The sequence below is a fragment of the Solea solea genome, chromosome 4 (assembly GCF_958295425.1).
Source record: "Solea solea chromosome 4, fSolSol10.1, whole genome shotgun sequence".
In the NCBI taxonomy this organism is placed as follows: Eukaryota; Metazoa; Chordata; class Actinopteri; order Pleuronectiformes; family Soleidae; genus Solea; species Solea solea.
The window spans coordinates 4,721,552-4,736,989 of NC_081137.1; the positions used below are offsets into that span (position 1 = coordinate 4,721,552).

The window sequence follows — 15,438 nt, forward strand, 5'->3', positions numbered from 1 at the left end:
TGCACAGCTGCCTTTTTTTTACTTTGCTCCTTGCATTGTTTTGCAATTGTGAAATCAATTTGAAAACAATGAACTGTTAAGCGCGACCAGATCTTCAGTAATGTCACATTACGGAAACCACATGAGGCTGCATTTTCTGAGGTTTTACTTTTTTTTTTATAACTGAGTACAGCAGGCAGACATTAAGTCTGTTTAGTCCTAAGAGATTGACCTTTGAAGTGCACGCCGCACTGTAAAGCAAAGCAGATGATTAAATCAGAAAGCTGTCTCAGCTCATCATTATAACACGGAACGTTGGGGGGAATAAATGTCGAGATTAAAGCGGCGCGGACGCGAAATGAAACTTGCGATCGACATTATTGATTATGAAACAAACAAAAGCCTTTTCTTTTTTTTTGTTCCAGGCACCATCACTTTCATTACGTGACATTTTTTTCTCTCTCCTGCTTTTCATGTCATGACTTGCAGAATTAAATCCAACTGAGTGACTGCAGCCTTTGAAGGGCTTTAAATTTCTCTGGGCATTCGGCGTTTGATCAAAAATACTTGGCATTTTGGACGCACGGCATTTGAATATGCACGCTGTGAGAGTCTCGACTGTCACGTCACACAACCGCGTTGTGATTGTTCAGTTTCATTTGTACGAAGACAAATTACAACACACAGTTATCTCAAGGTGTGTGAGTTTTCACCAAAACCTGGATGATTAATAAGGACGGTTTTTAATGAATGATCTGCTTATTACTTATAATGTAAGTTCACCCATTTTTGTTCTGGGAAACTTGACACACAAACATGCATATTGAATTAAACTAGTATAGAACATTGGCACAAAAAAAGGGCATCCATCAGTTGTATTATTTTCTAAAGATCCACATTGGTATTGCAATAAAAAAAAAACTCATCATTGCTTACTTTTTATGAGGGTTTATCTGCTCTTAAAGTCACATAATTGTACAATTTCTCTAAATGATCACTGAGATTAAAAATCTCCTTTTACAAGAAGGTCGTGGCCAAGACGAGCACCGGAATCATAATATTCTTAAAATGTTCCTCCAGAGGAAGAAATGAAATCCAAAAAAACATCCACCATAAAATTGTCAGCGTTCTGTGATCAAACCAAACACCTACAACCAGATTCATGCGACTCCAACAGGTTATTTCCAGTTAACTCAAAAACATCCAGCGAGACTCGGCGCTTTGAAACTCGGCTGCTTTTTGCAGTCGATTCCAGGAAAGCAAAACGTCTTTACCCCCAGACTCGGAGCAGATTTAACAAACCACACCTTTTTAAGAATAATGCAGGACCCCAAATAAGGAGTTAATGAACCCGAAACTTTATATATGAAAATATAGTGCTTAGATTAATCAAGGCTCCCATCCGAGCCTGGAGTGTGCCTCCGGTCATCAAATTTTCAGCGGATTTGGGTTTAATTCGTTTGGTTTGGAGGCTGCATGGTGGTAATTAGGTTCTTGGTTCCAATTCTAGGGGAGAGGGCATCTGCCCCCAACTGTCAAGTGGAAAAAAGGGGAGATGTGGGAAAGAGAGACTTGGAAAACTTGTGTATTTAAGCACCATCGAACAGCATTAATGCTTACGGGTGTAGAAATGTTATGAATAATGACAGCAGCAATGGTAGTTACCAATAATCTCTCATTAAAAAAAAAAATCCCTCTCTCTCATTTCCATTCTGACTTTGGGAGCTGCGACTGGATTTTAAAAAAAGACGAGACCGTGTCTGAGCCAAAATCAATACGATCTGATTCAATATTGCACTGTGTGTTTGAAATGAGTCGTTCTCTTTATGCATATGGCTTTAATCTGCGTGTTTTCCTTTTTGAACAGGGTGGATTAAATGAGTTTGTCAAAGAGAAAACGACAAAGCGAATAGAAATTCATCGATTTATTATTCGATGACTGAATCGACATGTTTTGATAACGTCATCATTCCCAGGTTTGGTAAACACTGATCAACATTTTTCATTTTCTGATCAAACGAGTACTCGTCAAATGGAGAAAGTGATCGACAGACGAATCGATGATGAAAATGATCGTTAAGCGAGGCCCTAAAAAAAGGTAAATACAGTAATAATGATCTGTTTTTTTGCAAATGAGCTCCTCACAAGTGTAACCGCTGCTCCGCTGAAATCATCATATTTGCAATTAAAATAAAGCTACAGAAACACAGATGACATGAAAGGGATTTCATAAACCATCTTTGCAACCTCAGACATTATTTTATTTATCTCAACATCTGCAATCATATTGCCTAAAAACCACGTTCTGACAGTAGCACGAACATCCGTCTTCATAAAATCCACGTTGTCCATAATATTGGGCGAATAAAACTGAGGTAAAATACACCCAGAAGATCACAAATGACTGTAAATCACTGAGATTAGGCAGCAGGATTAACAAATCATTGCTGTTTAGCCTGGTCTGGACTAGGCTAACTGCACAGAATAAATCTCCATGCTAATTAATGTGCTGCTGCTTTCGTGCAACTGACTCGGGGCGAAATTCAATTCCGCGTCAAAACAATGACTTTCTAGACGCATTTTAAATGAGTTTCCGCCACTTTTTCCTTTGTAAATCTGGGCTCTGTCTTTGCCTACATCTCTGTGGGTTTACATCCAGGAGTGTCTCAGTAAGTAGCTTTCGTTCCGCTTCACTGTCTCACACTGCAACACCTCCATCTCCCCCCCCGTCCGTCCGTCATTCTATTCTCATTTTTCTCATCCTATATTGGCCTTGATTTTGCACGTCTTCTCTGCTCCTCTCCCCAAATCCCTTGCATCTCCGGAACCTTCAGGCAGCAGTGGGTGAGGAGGTGCAAGGAGCCGTTACGTAATGCATGTATTATGGATACGGGGGGAGCGGAGACGCAGGAGGCTTGAGATTTGATAAGCAATAAAGGAATGAAATTAGCGATCGCTTGCTTTGCAGATTAAATCTGTTCAATGGCTCATGTTTGTGGTTGCTGGGATCAAAGGAAATGGTTCCGTCGTTTGCTGCGTGTGCACTCATATGTGCTAACTCGTGCCACTGAATCATCCCCGTCTCAGCACTAAAGGACTGATAACAACTGGGTGATTCTGATGACACATGACAGTAGTTCTGGCGTCGCCTCGGCGATGCCTCTTCCCGTTAAAAAAAGCTGCATCACTCGTCTGCTTTTCACGGCGAGGAATCACTGTCCTTTTGGTCTATTAACTCAATGTTGGGTTGTCATTCTCTGTTTTATAGCCCGTGTCCTTGCCATTCGGTGTTTTTGAACTCTTTCCAACTCATCCCCTGCCTCTCCGCCTGTTTTCTTTATCCAACGCTCTTTGTTCAAGGGAATTACACAAGTGAAGCTGCGCCTCGAGGATGCGGAGCAGTGTCTGGGAGACGCTCGCAGCACTTAAACTTGCTGAAAACACCCCCCAGCAGTCGTGTCCTACCTTCACTTCTGCCTAAACACTCACTCGAGTCAAATAAAGCGAAGCCAGATGACGAGAGAATTATGTGGCAAACCCTTGGCACATTGAGAAAATCCTGCCAAAGCCCAGCAGACGCTCTCCTCCCATCCTTCCATGTATTATAGATTAGTGGAGACTCGGCTCCCCTATAGATTCTACATGAAAATACATGGTGATGAATTTGACACAATGGGATTAGAGCATGGATACCAAGGGTTTGGACCAAAATGCAGAAGAAATGTCAGTTGACATGGTTAAAAGGGGTAAATTAAATTAGCTTTGTTGAGACTAGGGTGTAAATATGTTAAAAATAAGTGATTGACTAAGTGAAGAGAACAGCACAACCAAACCAAAGATATGATTTAACTAATATAGACCATTTCCCATCACCCTTGGTGGACTTCATCCTTTCCCTTGACATAACTCAACTCAACATAAACCATGACGGCTAGATTATGTTAATAGAGATTACGATTAATTAAGAAGAACTTGGAAGTTTGATACTTTTATTTCCAATCCACTTGCACCGCGATCTCCTCTCCGTCTCCTGTTCGGCACATTAAAAAGGTTCCAGCGTGGTCGTCGGGAACCTGCCACGCACCAGAAAACTGAGAGTAATCCTCGGGATTTAATGGAAGAAAAAAAAAAGAAAAGAAGAAGTCTGATTGATCTGACAACCTGTCCAGTTGGCTGATCTTCTGGTTTGATTTTAATGAATTCAAATCAAACGCCCAAGTGCCCCCATGGCAAGGAAAAGCTTGGTCAAGAACAGAAACCAGAAAGAGCCAAGGATGTGAGGATGCCTACTGGGTCCCAGTGGAAATGAAAGGCATAACTTTATTTTCCAAATGATGAGCAGAATATCAAAATCCAGAGCAAAGACGAAACGCCGCATTAGGATTAAGGGATTTTCATCAAACTAAAATCCACACACTTGAGGCACGAGCGAAGGTTATACCTATAAAAAAAACAAGTAATCGACACCTTTTTTAAAACCACTGACACCACAGTTACAAAGTGTGTGTGTGTGTGTTGACACATTTTTCATTTCCAGTCTTGTTTCTACTCGTATATGCACTCGCAGATGACTTAAGGGACCAACGCTGTGTTTCGTAGCTGGCTCCACAAATCTAAACATTTAATCTGAGTGTGTGAGAGAACATTTGTGCCACACTGGGATTTAAGTTCAGTTCAATTCCTCTTTGAGTCCAAGTTTATGTCTGTGCCGATCTTGTTTTCCTCTTAGGTAACAATGAAGTACGACTTTGACCACCAAAATGGGATTATTTCACCTTTTAGCCGCAGCCAATGTTTGTGTCCAATCTGAAAGGACATGATACTGATACTGAAACTTATCGTGTGAAAAAACAAACATGTTACAGTGAGCCGGATCTGGGTCCCTTTTTCTAGTCCAACATCTGTTCTTGAGATATCAAAAGGCACAAAGGATTGTGGGTACCTAAACTCAGCTGAGGATACACAACATGCATCCTTGAGAAGAACTCATAGACTTTGAAGGATCCTGCAACTTTCAGCAGTCCCATCATGTAAATAACATCCTTGAGATTCCAAAAAACATGTTTTACCCTGTGTCTCAAACCTTGTTTGTACTTTTTTCGTCCAGTGTATTTGATGTTTTTCGAACGTCTGAAGCAAAGTGGGGCCTGTGGGCCAAAGTAGGCCCGCCAAAGGGTTTCATTTGGCCCACGAGACTTGGGCACACTAGAAATAAATACATCAATAATGCCGTTTTCTTTATGTGACATAGATATGGTTTTTAAATCTATTGAAAGTTGCAGACAAAATGGAAGCTCTCCAACAAATCAAAGAGACAAAACTGGCGATCAACAACTCAACTTTCTCTCTGTCTCGCTCTCAAACTTATTTGGACCCATTTGTAACAAATGTGCTTATAATAAATGGGGGGACATGTGCCTTTTCATCTGTCGGCACCAGCTGTCACCCGCCATAGTCTCATCTTCGGAAGCTGATGAGTATAATTAAACAACATATAAAGTCCCCTGCAATCAGCTGCCTCAGTCAAAGAAATAATCACTTTACTTGTTTTAGCAACTGACCAAAACAAGGAGCATAATAAATAAAAATTCAAAATATCCTTGAGCATCCTGCGTTGGTCCAGTATACCTTTACACAGAGAGTGTAAAGCACTCTTTCTTACACTGTAAATGCATTTGAAATAACAAACAAACAGAGTGAGAGTTGCTCAAACCTACAGGGTAACGAGTTTCATTTCCAATTAATTTCTCCATATGAGAACGTATCACTCCGTGTAATGACCTCTGCTTTCATCCAGCGGCTCAGCGCTGTGCTTTCATTTATTATGAATATCCTCTCGGGGTGAATGACCGGTGACAGTTTGTTGCGAGCTGTGGTTTCACACGGAGCTCTGAGTTGATTTGTAAAATGGTTCGATGACAAAATAGAGCTGACGCATGAGTGTTTGGATATAATGATTTTGCGGGGGGAAAAAAAACCTAGAAGGACTCTGAGATCATCTGGCTCAGGTCAAATAGACGAGGCCAGAGTTGAACTTGCAATTTTAAATCTAGGTTTCTTTGTTATTGTGTGTTTTTAATGTTCCCAGTTTTTAACTGTTCTGTTTTTTTAAGTAAAGCCCATTTAATTTCCCCCTCGTACGAAACGTGCTACACAAATAAAGCTGCTGTCTCGCCTTTGGCTGAATCTCGTCGAGAGTGTGACTAAACATGGCACGAAAAAAAAGACGTCAGCTCACATCTCGGTCTCCCAGAGAAACGGTAACTTTTCTATTTGTACACAAAATAAATGTTGGCTAAAACGTGTCGTATCCATTTTTAAAGACACAGCTGTGAAGCACGACAGGCAAAATTCTCACTTGGAGGTGAAGAGGTTGGCCGGTCAGTCGACGGTGGCCTGAAACAGTGAGTGACTGCGAGGGAGACAAAGTGTCATCCTAATGTGTTTTAAATCCTGTGACATAGTGTGTTTTTTATGGGATTGTATGGCATTATGAGGACATGTTGGTGTGTTTTAACCTTGCAGTGCATTGGGATGTTGACACAGTGAGGAGTTTGCCAAAATGCTCAAACATGCTTCCTAAAGTTTGGACCACAGACCCCTGGGTTAGGTGAGCGGTAACACAACTAATTTAAGAAAAAAGGCTTTTAATATTCAGTTTTGTAGTTAAGATTCATGTAACTCTACGGACAATTTGTCTGGGGACCCAAAAATAAATCTCCCGTGACCCATCTTTGGGTCCCGACCCAGTCTTTGAGAATCACTGGTGTTGAAGAAGCTCATGTGAGCCTGACTTTTATGGAATAAATCATAGGTTTTTGAAAATGCTTGATACAGTCCTGATGCGTGTTCATCAGAGCTGGGATTGAGGACTTGGGCCTCAAGAGGATTTCTCCAAATTTAAAATAGGTCACAACATTCTTAAGTTTGGAAAATGGCTGTAGATGAGTAACAGGGAGTTCACAAGGACATATGCGACATATAATCCATGTATATATATATATAAGCCAAACCTCTCAGTTGATATATTACCTAAAATCCTGGTTGTTATGTTGAGACACAGCCACAGTGAGAGGGTGCAGCAGGTTAATCCTGCCATGCACCAAGAACAGGACAAAACAGCCGTCAGCGCTGACATTCGGCTCAGCTGGGCTTCAGTGACAACACTTCAAAACAACTGTACAACTGTTCTGTCATAAAATGCCTCGGCTTAGTGTTTCACCAACAGCCCTTGTTTGGGGGGGGGGGGGACAAGGGTTGTTGTTTTCTTCAGATATCAACTGGATTGACCCAGAAATGCAGTCAGTGGTTAGGACATAAATGTAGTGTTTACAGACGTTTGTTTTTTTGTACAGGATTTAGACACAAAAGCAGCACATTTATAGACATAAAAACGTTAACGTTAATCATTAGTTAATAGCTAATGCCATAGTTGCCAACCTGGGGTTGTGAGGGAGGATATTAACCCTTTAATACACCGAGTGTATCGTAGACAACATGTTTGCATTACCGTAATTGTGCGGCGGTTTGTGCTATTGGAAAAATTCCAACTTTTTACGAAAGCTGAGAAGTTGCTCGTCGAAGCCAACGTGTGGTTATTACGTTAAAAAAAATCAGTGTCTTTGTCACCAGTGAGGAGAGAGTTGGAAAAACATCTGTACATACGTTTTCCTTTATATGGCCATGAATTTGACTACAGTGTTTTTTCTAAATAAAACTTTTGCGATTTTCATCATTTTAAATAGTTAATACAGTATTGTATCATGTAGTAAATTGCAGATAACTGCCAGATATTGAAAGTTATTCTGGTAAAATGGACAAAAGCACTTTTTCTGGCTCCAGACGGACATTTTGAGGCTTAGGTGTTAAAGGGTTTGTGCATATTAGCTATTTATTTACTTAAGCTATTTATCTCCAACACCTCTGTGACCTTTGAACTTCTGTGATCATTGCTGCATAAGCAAGTCAGTGAGCTTCTATACCTGATCGTGTTCCTGGTGTCAGAATCTTTATCAACAAAATGTCACGTCTGAGAAACATAAAAGTACCAAAGACTCACGGGCATCAAAAACGAAAACAAAGCAAGTGACCTTGGTTTGGATTTTACAGAAGATACAAAACTGACCAGCCTCCATGAATACATCTCACTTTGTAGAGGGATCCTTTCCTCACCTCAGAAACATCAAGCCTTTAATCACTGACATGAGAAAAGGCACAACCATTCAGAGTCTGGCAGATGCTACACAACAGCTAGAACGTTTGCAAGAAAAATAGCCTTTTGAGTTTCATTCACAGGTTGTTAAAATACCAATGTTTTAGGATCGCTCTGTCCTGAGCTTCACCCATCGGATAAGACATGAGAAATGACCCGAGGCCATCCTTAAATCTCTGTCTTTGCAGTGTAGGAAGTTGAAGAAGAAACCAAAAAGTGGCACAAATGTGGGTGCAGCCCATCGACTTAAAGGTTTGACACGACTGTCAAACCGTTGCGATACTGCTGCCTTGCCATCATCTAGATCCATTCTCCTCTGATCCCTGGCATCAAGAGGCATTTTCCCCCAGAAAGCTGCTGATTCCTGGCTACTTTCTCTGTTTTTGGACCATTGTGTGTTGAAAACTAGAGATGGTTGTGAGTGAGAATCCCAGTAGGTCATCGGTTCAGCAGGTCTTTTAACCATGTCTATCTGCCCAAATGCATTGAGTTGTGATTGGCTGAACAGATATTTGCATTGAACAGGTGTTCCTAATAAAGTGGCTGGTGAGTGTACCCATATATAGTGCTATTTTGTTACTAAAAAGTACAGCAAATGGGTTGATTTTAATCGTGTAAACCGAGGAAGCCGAGAACAACACTGTAACTTTAAATCTGTAGTCAATATATTGTACTGAAATGGGTAGAGCAAGTGTAAGTTTTTAGCAACAGTACCAAGTAAAAACTAACAATTACTTTCATAGTTGATTACTTGTACGTGTTTGGTCCATATAATGTCAAAAAACGTTGGAAAAAAAAATCTTGATTGCCGTTTCCCAGACCTTGCCCTGACTATGTCCTCAGATGTTTTGTTTTGTCCACAAACCAAAAATAATCAATTTTAATTATTTCTTTGTCATACGGCGCAAAGAAACCAGAACATATTCACATTTAAGAAGCTGAATAGAAATCAGAGAGCCTGTTTTAGTCATTTTAAAAAAGCACTCACTGATTCATCAACTATCACTGTTGACAATTCATTTAGTAATTGATTAACAATTGAATAATCCCCACAGCTACTGCGATTGTGATCAGTCGAGGGAGTGTTTCAGGACCAAGGACAGAGACGCATAAGAAATTCAAGTCGTCAGTGTTTCAGCACCATGGACAGAGGCAGCGACTGGATGTGAGACACAGCACTTTTTTTTCCTTTTTTTTTGACGCTGCCGTGGAATATTTCAGGTATTAGTTTAGTCGAGGCAGAAAGCTTTAGAGAAAAGTAGCTAGCGTGAGGAGGGGGGGGGGGGGGGGGTGCGTGATGTAAATAAAGTCTCTTTGAAGAGAGCGTGATCCTGTCAAACTCTCTTTGAAGGCGTGCAACACCTAAGCTCCCCTCAAATACAAATCTCGGCGGACAAAGAACCTCGGCCCCCACTTGGATGAATCGAGCACTCGACAACAACACAACAACACAATTAGACGTATATACACATTCTACTGTGTCTACTTTTGCACTTTTGCACAGAGTCTTTTCAGGAAAAAGGACACATTTCAACTGAAACTAATGGCTGTGTAAAGGCTCACAAATGTGGCTTCTTTGCTGATGTGCAGTCGGGGCATAATGACAGAGGCAAACACTGAAGGTTTTTGAAAAGACAAAAATGCGCGAGGGCAGAACACAGAAGACGTGTGCAATCCCTCTGCAATCCTGGTCTCGTGACGGACGCTGTAAAATATTTACAACACGGCGAGTGAGCATTGAAAACCACTGTACGGAGGAGAGAAATCAGCAGAGTTTGCTCAGCACAGCATTCATAAACATCTGATGAAATATTGTAGTCTAATGCAGCAGCTGTTCACATCATTCCCTCGGCCACAGCTCAGAATGAAGCAGAACTAAGACAACAGGAGTTGTAGAAATTGTAAATATGGCGCCTTCTCTTCCTATACAGACTGACTCTCTATATTGAGGTGTTAAGCTGTTGAGTGGGTTGTTTTTGATTAAAAATAGCCGATCACTGAGTTCACAACTGTTGGTTCACAATGGTCTATGAACTGCGCTGTGTGGGCTGTTTGAGTGGAGGGAGTTCAGCTATACGGGTGTATTTTTCACATACCACAGAATTATCCTTACATTATTTATTATTTAATTATATGCTCATCTGGTCATAACATAAACGTGTTTCAGGAGAGAGTAAAACATGGCCTCTTATGCTGTACAATTTGATGATATCATCAGAGATAAAAAATGTTCTTTCTATTAAAACATCATTTGTCACTTATTAGTGATGGATGTTCTGTCTCTGTGCACAAAAAAAGAGGACTGAAAGGACATTTTGTAGGCTGGTGGACACACAAACCAGTGTATCACACACTGCTTCTGATCTTCCTTTTTAACTTTACAAGAATTAGTCAAGAAATAACCTTGGCGCGAGGCGATTCACAGTGTTGAAAGGGCTGAACTTTACCTAAACCTTTAAGTTTAAAAGAGAAAAAAAGTCTCCACATGAGAGCCTTTCTCTGAAGACATGTGCATTCAAACACTCACTCCCTCTGTCCATCTCGCTGAAAGAGCGTGTCCAAAAGGAATTACAAATTAAGCTGGGTTTCATGTTGTCCTTAGATGAAACAGTGGACTTCATTCATTCATTTTCGAGCGCTCTATCCTCCACATGAAGGTCACGGGAGGCTCAAGCCAATCCCGGCTTACACAGGGCGAAAAAGGCGGAGTCAAACCCCGCACAGGTCACGAGTCACACAGAAACAAACCATTCACACCTCCAGTCAATGTAGAGGGTCCAGTCTGCAGAACCCAGAAAGAACCAATGCAAACTCAAAGATCAAACCAGGGTCCATCTTGCTGTGAGGCAACAATGCTCGCCACTGCACCCACGGGGCCCCCAAAAAGTTTGTACTTGTTTCAGCTTCTCTTCTAGGTAATTTACACATGCGCTAATTGGTTTTCTGTAGGTTGGTGTCCTAATTTATGGAAAATGCAAAATAAGTGCATATTTCCTGACCTAATTGTTAGTTGCTGATGAGGCTGAAAATAGCCAGTAAACACAGTGAAGCAGAATTTGCTGCACACGATGCTCATCTTGACAACATTTTCCGTTGATATCAAGCTATTTTTTCAATCTTCCCTTCAAGGTTTTTCTGGTTTTGTATCAGTAAGGAGTCAATAAAGACGAGGGGCTAATTAGGTGGTAACACAATGACGGTGCAGGATTTAGCAGAACCTTTGTTTTCATTACCTGCACCATTAAAGGACATTTGGTTTTTTTGATCTGGCTGTAGCTGCAGGGTGCCTTGAGGGCAGTTCCACACATTCACATCTAAAAAGGTTTTGCGACACCAGCGCAGTTAACTTTTTATTGTATAGTTACACAACGCTGCAAAACAAAAAAGAAAAACAGAGTGAAGGTGTGAGACACTCACACTATATTCAAATCACCACTGAGCAGCAGCTTCATCAGCAGCATCCAATCAAATTGTAAAGCTCACAAATAGGAGGATGCACACACTTCCATTCTAATGTATGTCAAACAAAAAGACTGAACTGTGTTTCATGAGTGAGATCTATAGCTGAAACCATCAATGACTGGACAAACATAAGATTATGATGTACTCGTGCCACGCATAACACTTAAGAAAACTTGGTAAAACATGTAGTAAACATTCATATATTATAATACCAGAAAATATAGCAAATGTAGAACTATTAAAGGTGGCCAAATGTGTCCAAAAGTTCCAAATCAGTCAATATTGATGATTAATGAAGGAGGTTAATTGTTTTCTGTATTTAAGTTTAACTGTGTCACACACAGTTTGAACCGTGCATTAACAATTATATGGATTGACACTGAACCTTATCGATTATTATTACATATGTACTGTTACTGTTATTATTACTCGGCCATAAAAAAAAAACACAAATAAAAAATTACATTAGACATTGAGTTCATTTGCTTTTTGTTTTGAAGTTGAAGTTTTTATGTTCACTGATGAGGTGAAAATGTATCAAACACATTCATGTATTCATGTAATATAATCAAACAGGTTTAAACTAATGAAGTTTGCCAGGATTTCCACCGAGAACAGACCCATGTATAGTATATACCACCATTGTAAATCCACAGTACTTTGGAAAAGTGAAGTTTTACTTGGTGACCAAAATAAACCGACACTTGCAGCCTCATCATGAGACAGAAAGGCGAGACGCGTGATCTTACCCGCGTTCCTCAGCTTGCGGTTCCTGAACACGGAGATGATCACCAGCAGATTCCCCAGCACGTCCACCACCGTGGTGAAGATCAGCACGCAGGCCAGGATTGCTATGACCCAGGCGGGGCGTGCGCTCCCCTCCGTGGCCAGTGTGCGCTCCAGCTGCTGCTCCAGCTGCGGCTCTGTCCGGTTCTGTAGGAGTGTCAATGGTTCCGGCATCACTGGCCCACGCAGCCCCAACGAGTCCAGCTGTGCTTTATGTCGCGCGGGTGCCGGCGCGTCCTGAGGAGTGAAACATGGCGCGCGCACCTGTGCGTCTCCACCAGAGCGCACGGCGCTTTCAGTCTTAAAGGCGGCGATGATGATGAAGATGATGATGATGCGTTGCTTGCTATTTTGTGGTGATCACGTGCGACCTACAGAAAGTTGCACAGACTCTTGCGTTTCTTTATCCTCGCCAAGAAAAAAGTCATCCATAAAACAATGTGGCGCAAAAAAACACGCGGCACGCGGCGCGCGGCCACGCCTCCTCCTTGGTCAGGCAATTATTTATCCTTTTAGAAAATGTTCCATAAAATAAGATAAAGATGCGGAGCAGTCATATCTGAAGTCTCCATCCTCTCCCAGCGTCCCCGGTCTAATGGCTGGCATCTCTAACTCCTGTCAGTCCGCATGCGCTCACGTTGACGGAAGAGTCAGGAGGCGATTCCTTAATAATAAAATGTCAAACCCACGTGAGTCCTTGTGGCTACATTTGCGATTCTCTCAAAGCGGAGGAGCCAAATTGACTTCCTCCACCATGTGTCCTTGCCCGCGCTGACCTACGACGCAACCGCAGCTGTGCGTGGCGAGGCGGCTCTGTGGCAAATTTCGCAGAGGAGCTCCACAGTCAGGCGCACAGCGGGGATGTGGAGAAATCCACGGAGGGAGAGCGAAATAGGGAGGGGGGGGGAGGGAGGGAGATACGCTTCCACGAGCAACATTTAAACCTCCGACTTCCCTCTACTCTCCCTGACCTTCTCATTTCCCACTGCCACGCACAAAACGATTTCCCCAGTTTTTCCCCCCCTCTCACTATTCCCAGCGTGAATCCCTCCACGATCTGCCTTTGATCTGACTGTTAATTAACTGTGCACGCGGTCCGATCAGCTCACTGTGACTTTGTGAGGCGCATCTTCTCACAGAAATCACAATAGCTGTGCATTAAAAACATTATTTAACTTATATCACATTTTTAAATCTGTATTAAAGGTACATTACAGTACATTTATTGTATTAAAGATGCAGTGTGTAACATGACGGAGGATAAATTGGATAAACTGACCCTAAGTAGGTTTATATAAATGTGTAATCACTTAAAAATACAAATCATTTATTAGTCATATTTGCTTTCTTTATGTGGACATAAAAATGTCGCTGACAGGATTTGGCATGCGCACTTCTCATTACCGTAACTCCTAGACTGTTTGAGATGTCAACTAAAGTGGTATAAGATGGATGGATGAATGGATAGATACCAGAAAGCAGAGAAATAGAGCTTTGCGCCCATAAACATGTCTTTACAGTTGCCCTTGGGACTTCTGTGGAACGACCACAGACGAGATCACCAGCACGCCACACGTTTGTGACGTCTCAGCACCGTAAATGTCACTGTTTAGTGCCAATCAGTCCGGAAGAAACATTTAGTGGGAGAAGTGAAAACACTGACATGTACGAAAACCCAGACATGACATGGGAACATGTTTTGCGCAACTAATTAGTTCCCACGAAATAGGTAAAACGTGCGCACAAAATACTAATTTGTTCCCATGAAATAGGTAAAACGTGCGCATGAAATACTAATTTGTTCCCACAAAAAAGGTAAAACGTGTGCACGAAATACTAATTTGTTCCCACGAAATAGGTGAAACGTGTGCATGAAATACTAATTTGTTCCCACAAAATAGGTGAAACGTGTGCACTAAATACTAATTTGTTCCCACGAAAAAGTAAAACGTGTGCACTAAATACTAATTTGTTCCCACGAAAAAGTAAAACGTGGGCATGGAATACTAATTTGTTCCCACAAAAAAAGGTAAAACGTGCACACGAAATACTAATTTGTTCCCACAAAATACTATTATAAATACTATTATAATAAGTATATATATATATACGTCTTTAATACTATTACTAAATACTGTAGATCAGCACGCTGGCCAGGATTGCTATGAGCCAGCCGTGGCCAGTGTGCGCTCCAGTTGTTATTCCCAAACTGCCAGATATGGCACTCACTCGTTTGTACTTTATTATTGACAATTCAACAGCCGTAAAATCAAAATAAATCCAGGCGGAACTGAATGTCATGATGGTCATAAGAGGGTTAACCCTTTTAAACAAACAAATAAATGCACACTCAAAGCTGCTTTACACTACAGGTTTGGCATTCACCCATTCACACACACTTCCATACAGTACATCTATGTGGACACATCGGCATGTAGACTAGTGTACCCAGGAATTGAACCCACAACCTTCCAGCTGTACTATAATGTCACTGCAGGCACTATTGATCATCAGTGTTTATGCCTCCATCAGGGTGACATTTTGGATTCATGAACATCCGGTCATTTTGTGCACAGTGCAGTCAGAAGTAGTGGCAGCTGAATCCCGTTCATCCGTACTCATAACGGCGGGTAACTCGTGGCATCGACGCACTCAGACCATCAGATCCAGCGGCTTCATATGTCATCGATCCTGTCGGTGTTGGCGGTGACACATTGAGGCCAACACCGCTCGACACTGCCGGTCATATGGGCTGCAGCGATTGCCCCCGAGCTCGGCAGCGGGAGCAGATTAGAGCAGGCCACGCAGTGTCAGCCTCAAAGCTGGGGTGATGTGTTCCACAGGCCTGATGTGATGACCAAGAGACAGACAGCTGTGGATGTGAGGTCAGACACACACACAAAACACAAAACACAAAACGCTTTGTTACACTCCCAACAGTAGAGACTATATGGACCGTGGCATTGAAAACCTAACACATAAATCTGCTCAATGAGAGC

At 41.7% G+C, this 15,438-nt stretch overlaps 1 protein-coding gene across 1 annotated transcript in view; it reads right to left on the bottom strand.

Annotated features, from left to right (window-relative positions):
* Nucleotides 1-13,071, bottom strand: part of mtnr1bb (melatonin receptor 1Bb) — a 28,996-nt gene extending 15,925 nt beyond the window's left edge. Inside the window, exon 1 of the mRNA XM_058626529.1 lies at nt 12,403-13,071. Within this exon, the coding sequence (XP_058482512.1) occupies nt 12,403-12,613 (211 nt within the window). The 5' untranslated portion in view covers nt 12,614-13,071. The remainder of the gene's footprint in view (nt 1-12,402) is intronic.
* Between the last annotated feature and the right edge of the window lie 2,367 nt (nt 13,072-15,438).